The sequence below is a fragment of the Scylla paramamosain genome, chromosome 28 (assembly GCF_035594125.1).
Source record: "Scylla paramamosain isolate STU-SP2022 chromosome 28, ASM3559412v1, whole genome shotgun sequence".
Lineage (NCBI taxonomy): Eukaryota > Metazoa > Arthropoda > Malacostraca > Decapoda > Portunidae > Scylla > Scylla paramamosain.
Genome location: NC_087178.1, coordinates 17,717,251 through 17,734,750, shown reverse-complemented (window position 1 = coordinate 17,734,750; position 17,500 = coordinate 17,717,251). Strand labels below are relative to the sequence as shown.

At 43.8% G+C, this 17,500-nt stretch overlaps 1 protein-coding gene across 6 annotated transcripts in view; it reads left to right on the top strand.

Annotated features, from left to right (window-relative positions):
• The window catches only part of LOC135115022 (supervillin-like), a 156,257-nt gene that overhangs the window by 28,640 nt on the left and 110,117 nt on the right, over window positions 1-17,500 (top strand). Inside the window, exon 2 of one of the 6 annotated variants that reach the window (XM_064031446.1) lies at window positions 10,071-10,387. The exons of the other annotated variants lie outside the window; for them this stretch is intronic. Within the exon in view, the coding sequence (XP_063887516.1) occupies window positions 10,330-10,387 (58 nt within the window). The 5' untranslated portion in view covers window positions 10,071-10,329. The remainder of the gene's footprint in view (window positions 1-10,070; window positions 10,388-17,500) is intronic. 6 annotated transcript variants of the gene reach the window in all.

Below are 17,500 nucleotides of genomic sequence, written 5' to 3'. Positions count from 1 at the left end.
GTGCCTCGGCGGACCTTCCCCCTGCTTGCCAAGATACCGCAGCGACCCGCCAATACATTCCTCTGATACTGCCGCACATGTTCACCTTAATATTTACGTTACCTTACTTGATATGAAACCAGCCACTTATTCTTCCCGTGCCTTGCCTTTGCTGGTTTCGTCTCCTTCCTCCATGTCTTCGTGTATTAAGTTACCTGGCATGGGAAAATTGAACTGCATTGTAGATTTACTGGTTGAACTGAGTGTTATTTTGTGTTATTTTTGTTGTTTTTATATCATTGCCTTGATTATTTTTTTTGCCTTGCTGAGTATTTTGTTCTGTGTGAGTATTTTTAGGTCTAGTTTAGTCTGGCTTATCATGATTTTATTTATGTCGCGTGTTACCTGACCTCCTGAGTGTTTTGTTTTGTGTTAATTTCTTATTATATCTAGTTTGCTTTAATTTGATTCCCTTTGCTTACTTAAAATCCTCCTTACCTTAACTTTAAATCCTTTGCCTTCACTATTCTCCTTTCTTCCTGTATCTACTTACCTAACAATCTTACCTTACCTGTGATCATTTCCTTCCCTACCTCGCTCATATCAAACCCACACTTGGCTTTATCTCCTTACTTTTACTGTTCCCTTTCTTCCTTTATCTACTTACCAGACAACCTGACCTTACCTGACCTTGCCCAGCTTATCTTACCTTACCTGTGATCATTCCTTTCCTACCTCACTCATATCAAACTTCCCCACTCGGCTTTCCTCCTGCTTTACCTTACCTTACCTTTGATGCTTTCCTTCCCTACATAACTCATATCAAACCTCCACTTGGCCAAAATCTGCTTTTCCCTCTGTCTTGCCTTGCTACCTGACGTCCTTACCTCACCTGGCTCAGCTATTTTACCTGTTAAACTGCCGTGAACCAGGTGGATACGGTGGCGTGCAGCATGCCGTAACAAAATCTGGAAAATCATTGGGATGTTAAAGTTCTGCAGAAGGTCATTTACAGCGAAGCGTATTTAATTACTTGCACAAAATATACGAAACTTCATGGAGGCCCCCCACTTGAGAGAGAGAGAGAGAGAGAGAGAGAGAGAGAGAGAGAGAGAGAGAGAGAGAGAGAGAGAGAGAGAGAGAGAGAGAGAGAGAGAGAGACGTATTCCTAAACGTTTCTGATGTAGATTCTTCCTAACAGACCGTCGTGGAAATTGTTAGAGTTTTAATGGTGGTTATGTTTAATCTCATGATTCCAGTGATAGCTTAACAGGAACGCGCCATCAGAGGAGTAAATAGACATGAAATAACCCGACTAATCATCTGTTTGGCCTTTTAAAAAACAAACAAAAACAAACTTAACGAGAAAACAAACCACTTGATAATCCGATGCAGACCAGAGAGAGAGAGAGAGAGAGAGAGAGAGAGAGAGAGAGAGAGAGAGAGAGAGAGAGAGAGAGAGAGAGAAACAGCAGTAGTGGGAATGGCAGAGGAATAACCAATATATATCTTCCTTTTTAATGGCCTTATTGACTGTCTCTGGTCCGGTGGAGTCCGCAGCGGGAGGTGGACTGATGGACTCTTCCACCACAGTGACTCCACGAACTCTGAAAAAGCGCAGCCAAGGTAATGGAGGCTGATGGAGGCCATTAGGGAGGCCGGAGACTTATCCGCCCGATTGGTTTTGGACAGCGTGAGGGGAAGGACCTGGAGAGAGAGAGAGAGAGAGAGAGAGAGAGAGAGAGAGAGAGAGAGAGAGAGGGAGAGGGAGAGGGAGAGGACTTAGGCAGACAGGGGAATATGTTTGTAAAAGGAAAGTTACACACACACACACACACACACACACACACACACACACACACACACACACACACACACACACACACACACACACACACACACACACACACACACACACACACACACTTACAAACAAAGTCAAGAAAAGAAGACAGAGGGTTACGACAGAAGGAGAGGACAGGTGAACTCAATTAGTCCTCGCCTCACCTACACACCTAGCGCAGGTAACTCTCAGACAGGTGAAGGGGTAAAAAACAGGTAGATTCACCCTTCCCAGAGAGAGAGAGAGAGAGAGAGAGAGAGAGAGAGAGAGAGAGAGAGACTATAGCCCCGTTAGCGTCACCACAACCACCCAATGATAACTGTTAAAAATGTACGAGACTAGTGTTCCTGATAATCTCATTCGCGTCTGGAAATCATTAAGGTGTGAGGAGAGTGAAATTACCTGGAATTACCTGCCGTGTGTTTGAGATTATTCATTTATTCACTTCTTCTTACTTTACGTCCACAAGCTGCAGGGGGTTCATTGGATGTCCCCACCCCTCCTCTCTCCCCTCCTCTTCCCCCTCTCCGATTAGTGACTCTCTTCCTCTCCCCCTCCTTCTCCCTCTGCCTCCCTTACCCCCGCCCCCTTCCCGCCAATTCGCCAGTCAGATTATTGAATAAAAAGCTTAGGGAACCAATCACTTGCACAGAATTTAGGGTTTTAATTAAGAATCTTGTTATCAGACGAACGAGACTGAAATGGAAATGTGGTTGAGCTGAGAGAGGGGAGGGAAAAAAAGGAGAAATTTTGTGCTAAAAAGAAGGGAAAACTTAAAAAATAAATGTAAAACACTTAACACAGGCAACACGGGGCGCCTCATTGGGACTCCTTTATCGTGCCACAGTGGGCGTGTGTGTGTGTGTGTGTGTGTGTGTGTGTGTGTGTGTGTGTGTGTGTGAGGGCGTGGGTTGCTTATCTCCAGTAATTTTCATGTTTCTTCATTTTTACTGTTATGGGAAAAAAAAAGTTGCCGCCTTGGTTTGTACTTCTTTTTCCTCCTCCTCCTCCTCCTCCTCCTCCTCCTCCTCCTCCTCCTCCTCCTCCTCCTCCTCCTCCTCCTCCTGCTCCTCTTCTTCCTCCTCCTATGGGCGTAGCTCACCTGCCTGCCTCACCTGAGTGCTAATTTGCATATGCACTAGTAAGGTGTTGCTCATTGTGACACACACACACACACACACACACACACACACACACACACACACACACACACACACACACACACACACACACACACACACACACACACACACACACACACACACACACACACACGGATTTACGTACACATGCATACAAACTGCCTTGTGTATGTAAGAAAGTTTACCTGTGTACGTTTTAGGAAGCCTCTGCAGCGTGTACGTAAATTCTCTGCTCGCCCATTTTGCTCTGTGGGCGTGGGCGGCGTCTGGGAATGGGCGTGAGTGAGGCTGTGTTGATGAGCCGTGGAAGTGGTGGTGCTGGTGTTGGTGGTGGTGGTGGTGGTGGAATTAATGGACTATTGGTGGTGTTCAGGGAGATGGTGAAGGAAAGAGAGGTATTGGAGAAGGAGGAGGAGGAGGAGGAGGATGAGGAGGAGGAGGAGGAGGAGGAGGAGGAGGAGGATTACATGCGTGGTTAGAGATAAAGGTTAGTCCGTTACTGCCATCTTTGCTTCCACTCCTCCTCCTCCTCCTCCTCCTCCTCCTCCTCCTCCTCCTCCTCCTCCTCCTCCTCCTCCTCCTCCTCCTCCTCCTCTTCCTCCTCCTCCTCCTCTAAAACATACACTGAAAACAAAAACACAAAATCACGCTAAGAATCAAGGTGAAATTGTAAGAGAGAGAGAGAGAGAGAGAGAGAGAGAGAGAGAGAGAGAGAGAGAGAGAGAGAGTTTTAGCAACATTACCGCCCAATAATGTCTTCAAAACTTAGTCAACCAATAGGTAATTACGAAGACAGAAAGGGAGGGAAAGTGGACGAGAGAAGAGGAAGAGGAGGAGAGAGAGAGAGAGAGAGAGAGAGAGAGAGAGAGAGAGAGAGAGAGAGAGAGAGAGATAGAGGGCGAAACCAAAGAATAAAGTAAGATAAAATAAAAAAAGAGACTAGATGAATTATATTTTTAAAAAGGAAAGAGAAAATTCAAGAAGAAGGAAGGAAAGAAAAAGGAAACAGAGAAAAGGGAGTGAGAGGAAGAGCAAAGGAGAGAGACTTCATGGACAAGAGTGAAAGGGGAGAGAGAGAGAGAGAGAGAGAGAGAGAGAGAGAGAGAGAGAGAGAGAGAGAGAGAGAGAGAGAGAGAGAGAGAGAGAGAGAGAGAGAGAGAGGAAAAAAGAAGTAAACCTAATGATAGGAAGGGAAAACAAGAAAGAAGAAAAAGAGGAAAAGAGAATAGATGGAAGGGAGAGAGAGAGAGAGAGAGAGAGAGAGAGAGAGAGAGAGAGAGAGAGAGAGAGAGAGAGAGAGAGAGAGAGAGAGAGAGAGAGAGAGAGAAAGTTAGAGGAAATAGAGCAGAGAATGGGAAGAGAAAAAAATAGATAGGAGGACAAAAGAAGCAATAGAGAGAGAAGAGAATGAGAGGAAAAGCAATAAAAGAAGAGAAAGGGGATTAGAAGAATCTAATAAAAAAAAGTGAGACGAAAAGGGAAAACAAGGAAGTGAGAGAATTCATGAAGGAGAAAGAGAGAGAGAGAGAGAGAGAGAGAGAGAGAGAGAGAGAGAGAGAGAGAGAGAGAGAGAGAGAGAGAGAGAGAGAGAGAGAGTGACTCACACCTGCGTCACAAGGATGGCATGAGTCAAGTGAGAGAGTGAGTGAGCGAGAAAGAGAGAGAGAGAGAGAGAGAGAGAGAGAGAGAGAGAGAGAGAGAGAGAGAGAGAGAGAGAGTGTGAGAGCGCACTTACCTTTACCTCTCTGTCACAGGTGAGAGGGAGTCTTAATTACTGAGCTCTCACCCTCATTAAGCGGGTGTAGGAGCAGGTGTGAGGCTGGCCATTACTCTCTCTCTCTCTCTCTCTCTCTCTCTCTCTCTCTCTCTCTCTCTCTCTCTCTCTCTCTCTCTCTCTCTCTCTCTCTCTCTCTCTCTCTCTCTCTCTCTCTCTCTCTCTCTCCTATCATAACATCCATCTCACTCACTTCTTTCTCTTCTTTCTCTCCCATCCTTCATTCTTCTCCTATCTCCCTTTCTCCTCTTCCTCCCTCCTCCTTTCTTCCTCATTCCTCATCTTAATGCTCTTCTCCTTTATCCCTCTTCTTTTCCAATCTCTGTCTGCTTTTTTTCCTTGTGCCTTTCCCCTCATTCATATTCATCCTTTCCCTCTTTTCCCTTCCCCCTCTCCTCTCCATTGTTGATCTGGCCCAGTGGAGGGTGAGTGGGGTGAGGGGAGAGGAGAGAAGAGGGGCGAGTGGGAGAGGAGGGAAGAGGGGAGAGGTGCAACGGGTTCAACTCCTCTTAACCACACACACGAGGGGAAGAGATTGTATGTTGACGGTGAGAGAGAAAGAGAGAGAGAGAGAGAGAGAGAGAGAGAGAGAGAGAGAGAGAGAGAGAGAGAGAGAGAGAGAGAGAGAGAGAGAGGCTAATTTCGGAAATATTTTAAACCCCTGGTGGAAAACTGCTTGTGTGTTTGTGTGTGTGTGTGTGTGTGTGTGTGTGTGTAGTAGTAGTAGTAGTAATAGTAGTAGTAATAGTAGTAGTAGTATATATCACACACACACACACACACACACACACACACACACACACACACACACACACACATTTTCTTCGCTTTTCATGGGTTCGTGAGATTATAGAGAATTGCGGAATCGAGTTGTGCAGTTGTAAATTCAGATTCTGTCTTTGTGGGATCGAGTAGTGTAGTAATGGGTTCGGATCGTGCCTTTGTGGGTTCAGGGAGTCCATTCAGGATCGCGGGGAAACAGTAAACGCCTTAAAACCTAACCTAACCAAACTTGACCTAACTTAATCTAACCTAACCAAACTTAACCTAACCTAACCTAACCTAACCTAACTTAATCTAACCTAACCAAACTTAACCTAACCTAACCTAACAACCTGACTTAACCTGACCTAACCAAACTTAACCTAACCAAACTTAACCTAACCTAACCTAACAACCTGACTTAACCTAAGCTAACCAAACTTAACCTAACCAAACTTAACCTAACCTAACCTAATTTAACCTGACCTAACCAAACATAACCTAACTTTAACCTAACCTAACCTAACTTAACCTAACGTAACCAAATAGTAAATGCCATAATACCTAACCTAACCAAATTTCACCTAACCTAATGTAAATCTAACCTAACCTAATCTAACCTCAGCTAACCTAACGTAACTTACCTAACCTAACTGTAAATACTATAAAATATTCTTTACTCAACAAACTCTTCTGTATTTACTAATCTCTCTCTCTCTCTCTCTCTCTCTCTCTCTCTCTCTCTCTCTCTCTCTCTCTCTCTCTCTCTCTCTCTCTCTCTCTCTCTCTCTCTCTCTCTCTCTCTTTACGCTTTTCGCTTCTAAACCTTTATCTTATTTTATTTTCTTTCCATTAACGAGGCTTTTATTTTCACTCCTCTCTATCTTCACTTTTATCTCCTCCACCCTTTCTCTTTACGCTATTTATTTTCACGCTTCTTCTTTGTCTTGACTCCTTTTTGCCTTGTTTTCGCTTTTCTTCTTTTCTTTCCTCTCCTTAATTTCGTCTTATTTTTTTTTTTTTTTTTTACTATTTATTTTACTTTGATCTTACCATTTAGCACGTTCTTGTATTTTTTTTTTTAACATTAGGTTAGGTTGGGTTGGATAAGGTTACGTCAGGTTAGGTTAAGTTTGATTAGGTTAGGTTAAGTTTAGTTAGATTACGTCAGGTTAGGTTAAGTTTGGTTAGGTTAAGCTGTTTGCTTTGTGTGTGTGTGTTTTTTTTTTTTTTTTTTTTTTTTTTTTGTCAAGTAAGGTAAGGTTAGGTTAGCTTAGGTCAGCGTTTTGTGGGGCTAGATTAAGTGTGACTAGGTTAGGTTAGGTTACATTTGCTACGTTCTTGTAGTGATATGTAATTTCTTCTCCTTTGGCATTGTGTAAGGTTAGGGTTAGGTTAGGTGAAGTTTTAGTAGATTAGTTAAGATTAGGTTAGGTTATAGGTTAGGTTACCTTTGCCACGTTCTTGTAGTGATATGTAATTTCTTCTCCTTTGGCGTTGTGTAAAGTTAGGGTTAGGTTAGGTGAAGTTTTAGTAGATTAGTTAAGATTAGGTTAACTTCAGAGATTTTCCTTTTTCCATACTTCCTGTTTCTTCGCTCACAATCCTTAACTCTTTTTTTCCTTCCCCTTGTCCACCAAACCGAGCCACTTTTGATCTCCCCCCGGGGCCTCATTTTGAAACGCTTTGGACTCTCGTAATGACAATTTTCAAAGGCCACAGTGATGATTACTTAGCTTCTCATGGTTGTTTTTCCCATTAATGTTGCTGAATCTGTGTTAAGCTATCACTGGCATCATGAAAACACCTTTGAAAACCTGTATATCACTCACTATAGCCAGCCTCCTCCTCCTCCTCCTCCTCTTCCTCCTCCTCTTCCTCCTCCTCCTCCTCCTCCTCCTCCTCCTCCTCCTCCTCCTCCTCCTCCTCCTCCTCCTCCTCCTCCTCCTCCTCCTCCTCCTCCACCTCCTTCTGCTTCATCTGCTCGCGCTGTGGACGTAAGCTAGGGATGTTGCTGAAGTGTTTTTGAAAGTGATCCTTGTCTTGTCTCTAAAGTCGAGAGTCTTGAGGGTGTTTGAAGGCATCGTGGGAAACTAGGTACTAAAAAACGTGCCTTTGATGAAACTATTAACGCGTGAATTAGTTTTATTGCGTCATTACAGCGTCTCATCTCGTGTGCGCGTGTGTGTGTGTGTGTGTGTGTGTGTGTGTTTACGGTGAACACATTAACATAAGGCTTAATAAGGGAAGCTGTAAGAAGCCACAAGACTTACAAGTGGCGGTCCCTAATGAAAAATAATAACTCACAGCAAAACAAAACAAAAAAAGAAAGAAAATAAAACCGAGAAGATGAAAAGAATAAGATATGTAAAAGTAAACAAACCTAACTTAACCTAACCTAACCTAACCTAACCTGGTACTGTTGTTGTTCCTGATGGTGACGACGGTGGTTTCATTACTAAATATTCCTTTTTTCTTCCCCAACTTGGGGTATCCTGCAGCAGCTGTGATGGAGGGGCGTGAGGCGGCTGATGTGTGTTAAGGATGATGGCCACAGCAGGATGAGAGAGCAAGCTGGTGGTGGTGGTGGTGGTGGTGGGCGGTGCTGGCGGGGAGAGTGTGAAGGCTGGGAGAGTTTGTATAAAAGGAGAATGGCGGAGATGAGAGAAGTGTGTTTGGGAGAGTGTGGATAGAGGGAAGACGAGGAAGGATGGCGAGAGAGGAGTGAGTCTGGGAGAGTCTGGGTAAAAAAGAAGATGGTGAAAATGAGGAAGGAATGAGTTTAGGGAAAGTCTGGATGAAAGAAGATGGAGTAGATGAGGAAGTGAATTTTGGTAGAGTGTAGATAAAAGAGATGAGGAAGGATGGACGAGAGAACAAGAGGAAGAGGAGGGGGAGGAGAGAAGGTAGGTAGGGAAAGTGTTTTGTCTGGAGAGTGAGGAGGAAGAGGAGGAGGAGGAGGAGGAGGGAGTAGAAAGTTCTAAGCGTTCCAAGAGAGAGGGAGAGGGGAGGAAAGGGAAACAGGGCAAAAAATGGATCGTATGCGAGAAAAGAACCATTTTTGAGGGCATATTTCAAGCCGGCGACGTTCCCTTTGTGCGTCCCTGTGTAACCTTGAGTCTTGTGCTGCACTGTTATTGAACCGTAACTCCGACGTGGTGGTGAACAGCGCTGCGTTACGGCCTCCCCTTGTTACGGTCTCTCGCTGTTACGGCTTTCCCTCGTTACGGTCTTTACTCCTAAGTTGTTGTTGTTGTTTTTTTTTTGGGGGGGAGGCGGTGGGGAGCGGGGAGGAGAGGAGGTTACGGTTTTCCCTCGTTATGGTCCTTCCCTTGTTACGATTAATCCCTCGTTATGGTCTCGATGTTTCTGGTCTCTTGTTACAGCTTTCCCTCGTTACGGGTTCCCTTCGTGACGGTTTTGGCTTGTTTTCCCTTGTTACGGTCTTTCCCTGTTACTGTTTCCCTTGTTATGGGTTTCTTTCGTTACTGTTTCCCTTGTTGCGATCTCTTGTTACGGTCTGCCCTTGTTACGCCCTTTATTTACACCGCCCCTTCTTAGTCACAGCGTCCCTGATCGTAGTATCCCTGGTCACAGCGTCCCTTGTTACTGCGTCCCTCGCTGGTGGAGGTGGCGGGCGGTGGCGGCGACGACACACCACTGACGTCACCACTCTTGTCTCTGCCGAAGAGTGGCGCAGTGTTCCTCTTGCTATCATGAACAAACACGCCAGCTGCCCAGTGGCGTGTGGGACAAAAAGCAACACAGCCACTCACACAAAGGGTCTGTGCTGCCTTGCGTCACACAACGGCGCGAGACCAAGGGTTACATTATCAAGTTTCCCCCTCCACTCCCTGTCTGCAGTGGATTGATCACCCCTACGTGTCTCTGACGAAGGCGTGTGTTCCTTAAAGCATTATTCTTTCAACAGGACTATTTTTGAAAGTCAAGCAGTTGGGTATTCGTGTTTTTATGGTTGTTTTTTTTCCTACTCATGGTGCAAAATCCTTCTTAAACTTACAGCATGCATTTTGATCACCCCTACGTGTCTCCGACGAAGGACTGTATTCGTGGAGGCGTCAGTACTATTTCCAAAAGGACACGTTGATGGTTTTTCTTGTTTTTATTATTATTTTTTTTTTTTGTATTGAGGATGCAGAATCACAGTAGAATCATGAAAGCACCCTTGAAAACACTTAATAGCTTCCACTGGAGCCTTATTCGTGGTCTTGATTGTTTTTCCTGTTGTTGATGCAGAATTCTTGGTAAATTGTCACTAGGATTATTAAAACTCCCTTCAAAACAAGACAATTCCACCACAGTGTTTGTAAGAGACAGGAAGACGAAATGTTTAAGATTACGGACTAAAGCGCTACTGTTTTCAACGCGATAAGGTCTTCAGGGGATGGATTGTTTAATATGAGCTTAAGTCTTCAATTCACTGGCGAAAATATACCAGATTTTAGCGTTCGTGCGGTAGTGCTTGTGTGTGTGTGTGTGTGTGTGTGTGCGTGTGTGTGAGTGTGAGTGAGGGATTTGTGTGTGTAAAAAGTGCTATTATCATCATCAGAACACAAGAACTTTCACATAACAAGTGGAAAAGAAAACAAGAGAACATAACTATTTGCTCAACAACGAAATCTGTGTTTATGAAGAGACAAAGCGAAGGAGAGAGGGAAACAGAGACAGACAGACAGAAAAACAAAGGAAATAAGTTTAGCTTCATACAGAGAAGTGAAGCTAACATGCCAGAAGCTTCACCGGCCTTTGGGAAGCTTAGAGCATAAATCCGCGAGCGTGCGACACCCTCCTCCTGCCTCTCCTCCGTCATGGCCACCAGCTGCGCCTACAACAGGACCATGTTTCTCCAGCGTCTTGAGTTCTGGGGTAAGTGAGCTATTTGGGTCTTCCCCTTGATGTGTGGGCCTCCTCCTCCTCCTCTTCTACTTCCCGTTCCTCCTCCTCCTCCTCCTCCTGCTCGTCCTCCTACTTCTCCTTCGACCATTCCTGCTGGGGATCTGTCTCTTCTTCCTTTCCTTCTATTTCCTCCTCCTGCTATTACTACTTATTTGCCTTCGTCCGCTTCTGTTTGGGGTCTTCCTACTACTACTACTACTACTACTACTACTACTACTACTACTACTACTACTACTACCACCACCACCTTTTCCCTACCTCGTTCACTCCTGCTGTGGATCTAAGTGGGTGTGCTTCCTGACCCTCGTTAGTGAGTCCCCAGAGGGTGGACTCGCGCCTGGGGGAGGAGAAGAGGTAAGCAGTGGGGAATGTCGCGGCAGTGAGGGGTGAGGAAAGTTTGGAGTGGTGGAGAGCATAACATGAGGTGGAGATAAGTGGAAAGTGGAAACAGGAGAAAGTCTAAGGGAGGGAGGTAGAGAGTGTGTGAATATTGGAGGACAGTGAAGATGAGGAGAAATAGTGAGCTGGGAGATGGAGATGAGGTGATAAAGGAGGAGATACGCAAGTGGAAACAGGGGAGTGAGTGGAAATTGACGAAGTGAAGATAGTGAAGAGGAGAAATATGGTACTAGGAGATGGAAATTAAATGATGAATAAAGAGATAAATGGTTGTGGAAAGATAAGAGTGATTTTAAGGGACGAAGTGAAGTGAAATTGGAAGACAGTGAAGATGAAAAAATATGAAACTGGGAGATCGAAATGACATGATAAAAGAGACAAGTGAAAAGTGGAAACAAGAGAGAGTAAGTGGAAGACAGTGAAGAAAAGTATGATGGAGGTTCTTGCAATGGAAACTGTAGGAAGAGGGAAGAAGTAGGGATGAGAATGAAAAAGGGGAAAAAAGGAGGATGGCGCCACTGAGGAGAAGTGGATATGAGAATGAAAGGAAAAAAAAAAGTGGCGCCTCTGAGTTTCTTTTTTTCCCTTCCCTCATCATTTATGCATCAAAGAGGGGAAGAAGGAAACTTGGAACTGTAACACCCACCAAAAAAAAAGATAAATAAATAAGACTATCACAAATTTCCTGCAAGTGCGAATAAGCAAATTCCACTACTACTACTACTACTATTACTACTACTACTACTACTACTACTACTACTACTACTACTACTACTACTACTACTACTACTACTACTGTTATTATTATTATTATTATTACAATGGGTGTTGCTCCACATTCCACACAGACTCAAAATTACAGACACAGTTTTGGCGGAGGAGTAAGTTGGCTGAAGCGAATGCTAAGTCCCACGAAGTTTTGTGTGTAAAGTGTAGCAAGACGAAACTTTTATTCCTTTTAAGCTAAACTTCCTCGCTCGCTGGCTCTCTCTCTCTCTCTCTCTCTCTCTCTCTCTCTCTCTCTCTCTCTCTCTCTCTCTCTCTCTCTCTCTCTCTCTCTCTCTCTCTCAATAATACACAAATAATCCCTTTTCCCGCACTTTTATCACCAGCACGAGCCTAACTCCACACACCTTCCTCACCTGCAGGCTGATTTGATTGCGTTCCTTCAGCGTTACTGAAATACCTGCTGGCATTTTGTTTTGCACGTGTATTTGTGAGTCAAGCAGATGTTGCGTGTCACGAGTTAATCACGTAATAGGGAGGAAAAGCACTTTGTGTGTGTGTGAGAGAGAGAGAGAGAGAGAGAGAGAGAGAGAGAGAGAGAGAGAGAGAGAGAGAGAGAGAGAGAGAGAGAGGGGGGGGTAAAGGAAACTGGTAAAATTGAGAAAGCAAAACTGTTATATCATTGTATATGTGAGAGAGAGAGAGAGAGAGAGAGAGAGAGAGAGAGAGAGAGAGAGAGAGAGAGAGAGAGAGAGAGAGAGAGAGAGAGACTAAAGGAATCCAATAAAAATAAACCAGGCAAAATTAATATATAGGTTTGTGTTCGCGAGAGAGAGAGAGAGAGAGAGAGAGAGAGAGAGAGAGAGAGAGAGAGAGAGAGAGAGAGAGAGAGAGAGCCCTGTGTACTGTACAAAACGCGGAGTGGAGAAACATTTTGCAGTAATCCCGAGAAAGCGGCGCGTGGCAAGCTGGTCAGCGCGCCGTGTGTCCAAATGGAAAACATGTAAAAGGAATGTTTGAAAAGTTTTGTTTTTATGTAGACTGTGGAATATTTTGTCCCCGCGAAATTCTCCCGTTACGTAAAAAAATGTCTTGCATGCGAAATGTGAGCGAGGTAATGTCCGTTGTGAGAAATGTATGTATAGATAGAGAAGGAGCGGGAAAAGGGGGAAAAACTGAGAGATAGAGAGGTATATAGAGACATTTGATCCACGAAATATGGGGAAAGAAATGTATGTAGGAGAAATGTAGAGAGAGAGAGAGAGAGAGAGAGAGAGAGAGAGAGAGAGAGAGAGAGAGAGAGAGAGAGAGAGAGAGAGAGAGAGAGAGAGAGAGAGAGAGAGAGTTACATGAAATATGAAGAATGTAACGCCTATCATAAATTTGTATAGATAAATAGAGAGGGGAAACAGGAAGAGAGAAAGAAACTGAGAGAGAGAAATAGAGGGATCTGATGCACGGAGTGAGTTTTGTGTACGATAATGATGAGGAAGAGTACGAAAGTGGACATGGAAATAAAAAAGTCCCATCTTGAAAGTAATGAAGAAGAAAAAGGTAATAAAAAAAAATTAAATAAAAAAACAGACTACCACTTGGAAATAATGAGGGGGAAATCTGATACACAGAGTGAGTTTTGTGTACAATAATGAAGAGGAAGAGTACGAAAGTGGACATGGAAATAAAAAAAGTCCCACCTTGAAAGTAATGAAGAAAAAGGTGATAAAAAAAAAAACAGACTACCACTTGAAAATAATGAGGATGAAGACGAAAGAATAGGATGCCACCAGAAAAATAAAGAGAAGAAAACAAAGATGGAAGAGGAATCGTGGAAATGACGAGGAAGAGAACGAGTCCTAAGAGTAAAAATAGAACACCAATTTAGAGACGAGGAATAAAACGGAAACGGAGTTAAAAATAGAACACGGGTTTTCAGAAATGATGAAGAAGAAGACGGAAGTGAAAATGAAAGTAGAACACGAAGAAAACGAAGATGGAGATAAGCACAGAAAACGGTAAAAAAAAATAAGATAAAATAAAATAAAATAAAATGAGTATTGAGTTTTATGATGTTAACTAGGTAGATATTAGAAGGTCTGGTATATTTTAGTTAAAAAATAGAACACGCTTTTGAAAAATAAGACAAATTAATATAAAACTAGAAAACCTTTTTGAAAATCATCAAGGACACGAAAGGGAAGGTAAAAACAAAACACCACTTTAAAAAAAACGAGGAAAAACTAGGATAAATAAACTAAAAGATGCGATGCCACGTTGAATATTGAATTTTATGAAGTGAACGAGAGTTTGGATAGATATTAAAAGGCCTCCTATCTGTGTTTGGATCTCTGCTGGCGAGTCTTGTAGTGTAGCTAAGGGTGATTTACTTCCCGTGTTGATAGAAGAAGCTTTTTTTTTTGCGTCATTTGATCAGACCAGTGGGTGCCCTTGAAGCCAAATTAAAGAAGAGGGGCAGTAGGGAAGAAGAGCTTACTTAGTTGACCTGAATACCCGGGCTTGTTTGACTTAATCTAATTACCTCTAATCTATTAAGAGAGAAGGAGGAGAAAGGGAGGATGTGATGAAATGACGTGAATAATCACCCAAAGTTATAGAAGCGAAGGGTCACGAGATAAAGATGCTGACCTAATTATTCCATCACTAATTGCCTTTAAGTCTGAAGGAGGGTAGTTAAGGTAATGACTTGACCTAATTAATGCTTTTTAAGGGAGCGGGAGGGGGGAGGGGATGCTGACCTCGTCTAATCGCTCAGTCTGTTCTTTAACGAAGGAAGTTTGCCGCGTAACTTGAAGGAGTAAAACATCCGTTAACCTGTAAACGAATGAAGCGCTTAATGATTCACTGCTTGCTGGCCGAAGCTTTACTCGGAGAATGAAAGTGAATGAAGCACTAAAGGATCCAGTGCTGGATATATAAATCTTCAAATCGGGTACATGAATAAATTAAGCCAGAAATTATTTACTTCTTGCTATCCTAAGCTGCAAATCGTGCACGACAACGAATGAAGCACCAGTTGATTCACTTCTTGCCATCCGAAGCTTCAAACAAGGTACGAAAACGAATGAACCACCAAATGACTCACTCCCAGGCACCCGGAACTTCAAAACAAGAACAAAAGAAAAAAAAGAGTCAGAGAACCCTCATAAATCACTGTCAGCACTGAAAATTTACGAGACGGCAAAAAAAAGAAGAAGAAGAAGAAGAAGACGAAAAACGGCACGAAAACAAAAGAGCATCAGGAATGGAGGTGGCAGGAACAACTTTCACGTGATTTAGTCCCGCGCTGTCCTCTTTAATGAGTATTTAAAGACTAAACAGGATCGGGAACTACTGACGGCTGCACATTACCAAGCAACGGGTGATGGTATGTGCGGCACGCGATGACCTTGAGACGGACAGGTGGGAGCAGGTAATAGGGACGAGTAAGAGGGGCAGGTATGGTCGAGTGCTGCTCCCTTTACCCTTTATCCTTTCACCCTTTAGGATTATTTACCGTAAGGATTTATCCCTCCCACTGGTTGACATTTTTTTCAATATTTCCCTCGGATTTTTTAGGCACATTTTTGTACTAGAGTTTCTTAGGTAATCTTCAAGCCCAGTAAAGTCAAAATCAGCGTTGAATATAATCGTGTCAGTGCTACATATTTTTATTTATTTATTTTATTTTTTTTTTTTTTCTCATAAACCTCTTCAACTTTTTAGGCACATTTCGGTACCAGAGTTTCTTAGCTAATGCTCTCACCTAAAAAAGACAAAATGAGCATCGGCTTGGTTGTGTTTGAGTGTTTATACATATTTTTTTTTTTCTCTGCTGTTCTCTTGATGTTAAGAAAGGACGATCGTAGCAGAAAAAGAATTGAGTACAGTGATATTTGATCGTAGAAGATGGATAGGACTATATAACATCAGTCACGTAGAGAAAATAGTGATGATGATGATGATGATGTGACTGGAATATGACTGAACGACTTGTGAAGAACTAGCGAAAGGTGTTCTACTCTATACGCTTACCATTTCGTTATCGTTAGGAGAGAATAAAGATAAATGACAATCCATGAGGCATTCAGACAAGTTGGGTAGGGGGAGATCAAGAAAGAAAAAGAGGGTTTTCGAGTTTACGTATTCCCGACATAAATGACAAGATAAAGGATAAAAAAATAAGCAGTGTTGTGCCAGAATTATGTGTATTTATTTTATTGAATCTATAAAGAAAGAACGAAACACGAAAAGCTATAAAAAAAAAAAAGATAAGGAGGTCAATGAAAGGAAACTCGCACAAGTGGAAGAACGATATTGATATACTTACCTACCTTCTCATCACTAAAGAAGAAAAAAAAAAACACAAAAAGACAAACAGTGAAGAACTGATTAATATTTATACACGTCAGTAAGCTTGATAAGATATGAGTTGGCGTTCATTCGTGACGGAGATCATTAATGTGTGTGTGTGTGTGTGTGTGTGTGTGTGTGTGTGTGTGTGTGTGTGTGTGTGTGTTTGCCTAGCTTCCATTTAGCTCATAAGTGGCTCACAGGGGGCGTGGCAGTGAGATAAGATGTTCAGTCTTGCTCCTGTGTGCGTTGCTGCTGCCCTAGATCGTGTGTGTGTGTGTGTGTGTGTGTGTGTGTGTGTGTGGGCGAGGGTGCGGCTTCTGAGGAAAGAATGTGGCTTAGACTACACTTTGCCACACTTACCTGTCACACCTTGATGAGAAAATAGCCACATCATCTCTACCTGCCTGCACACACACACACACACACACACACACACACACACACACACACACACACACACACACACACACACACACACACATCACACACGCTTCCAACTCCCAACTGCAGTTCACAAGTTAGACAGTTTAGGTGCTGTTTCAGATCAAAACATTCCAGGAGCAGTGAGCAGATTCCCCCACAGCAGCATCAGGAGCCACACGCGTTCAAATGACAAGTCACTCTATACACGTCACAGCGAAGGACGTCACGTGTACTCGTCACCAGAAGTCCTTCCCGCCACGCCCTCCTGAGCATTCGAAGTCTGATTCACGATACCGGACATACAGAAGTTTTTTTCTTTCACTATTGTTACAGAATGTTTCTTCGTTTTGTATAATCACCCGTAGAATGATCTATCCGTACAGAGCGTGTTAGAAAACGTATTCAATCATGGAAATTAGCGAGGAGCGGAGCTGCGCGAGGCTGTACGAGGCTGTAAGACTTCATGCATCACGGCTAAGTACAGTGGCACACACTCAATTGCGGCGTAACGCAATAACAAGGAGGCGGAATAACACGCTGACAGCAGCCTTGTGCAAACGGGAAGCTGATTTCGACCTTTACACTCACTTGATTATTTTGGCGGAGCGTCCCCCTCCCTCCCCTCGTTGCCGTCATCAGCCACCAACGACAAGAGAGGACTGTCCCTGGGGAGCTGCGTGGTGCTTGAGAGCGACCGGCGACCGCCACTCCGCCAGCTGTGTTTACCCGGAAAGGCTACCAGTGCCGCCACGACCTCTGCCACACCCACAATCACCGCGCAGGAGAAAGAACCCTACAAGGAGAAGGAGGAAGAGGAGAGGGGGACATGTTCACAACGACGATAAAACATTACGGCGTACCCAACACTGGCCGCCGCCACCCGCACGTCACATTCAACACTTGTATGAATCGGGAGACCCACCAGGACCCACCAGGACCCGCCAGGAGTGCAGTGCTGAGGCAGCCGCCGCAGCTGTGCCTTTTTCTTCTTTTAACTTGGCGGAGACGAGCTCGCCTGGGTGCACATGGCCCGTTGAGTCCAAGTACCAGTGGGCTTAACAGGAGAAGCGCGCGGCCCTCTCCATGCCGACCTTCTCCCCGGGCGGTCCATTCACAGACATCCCATTCATGCCTCCCCTTCACCGCCTCCGCGCTCTGGGAAAAACAGTATCGCGTTGCCATGAA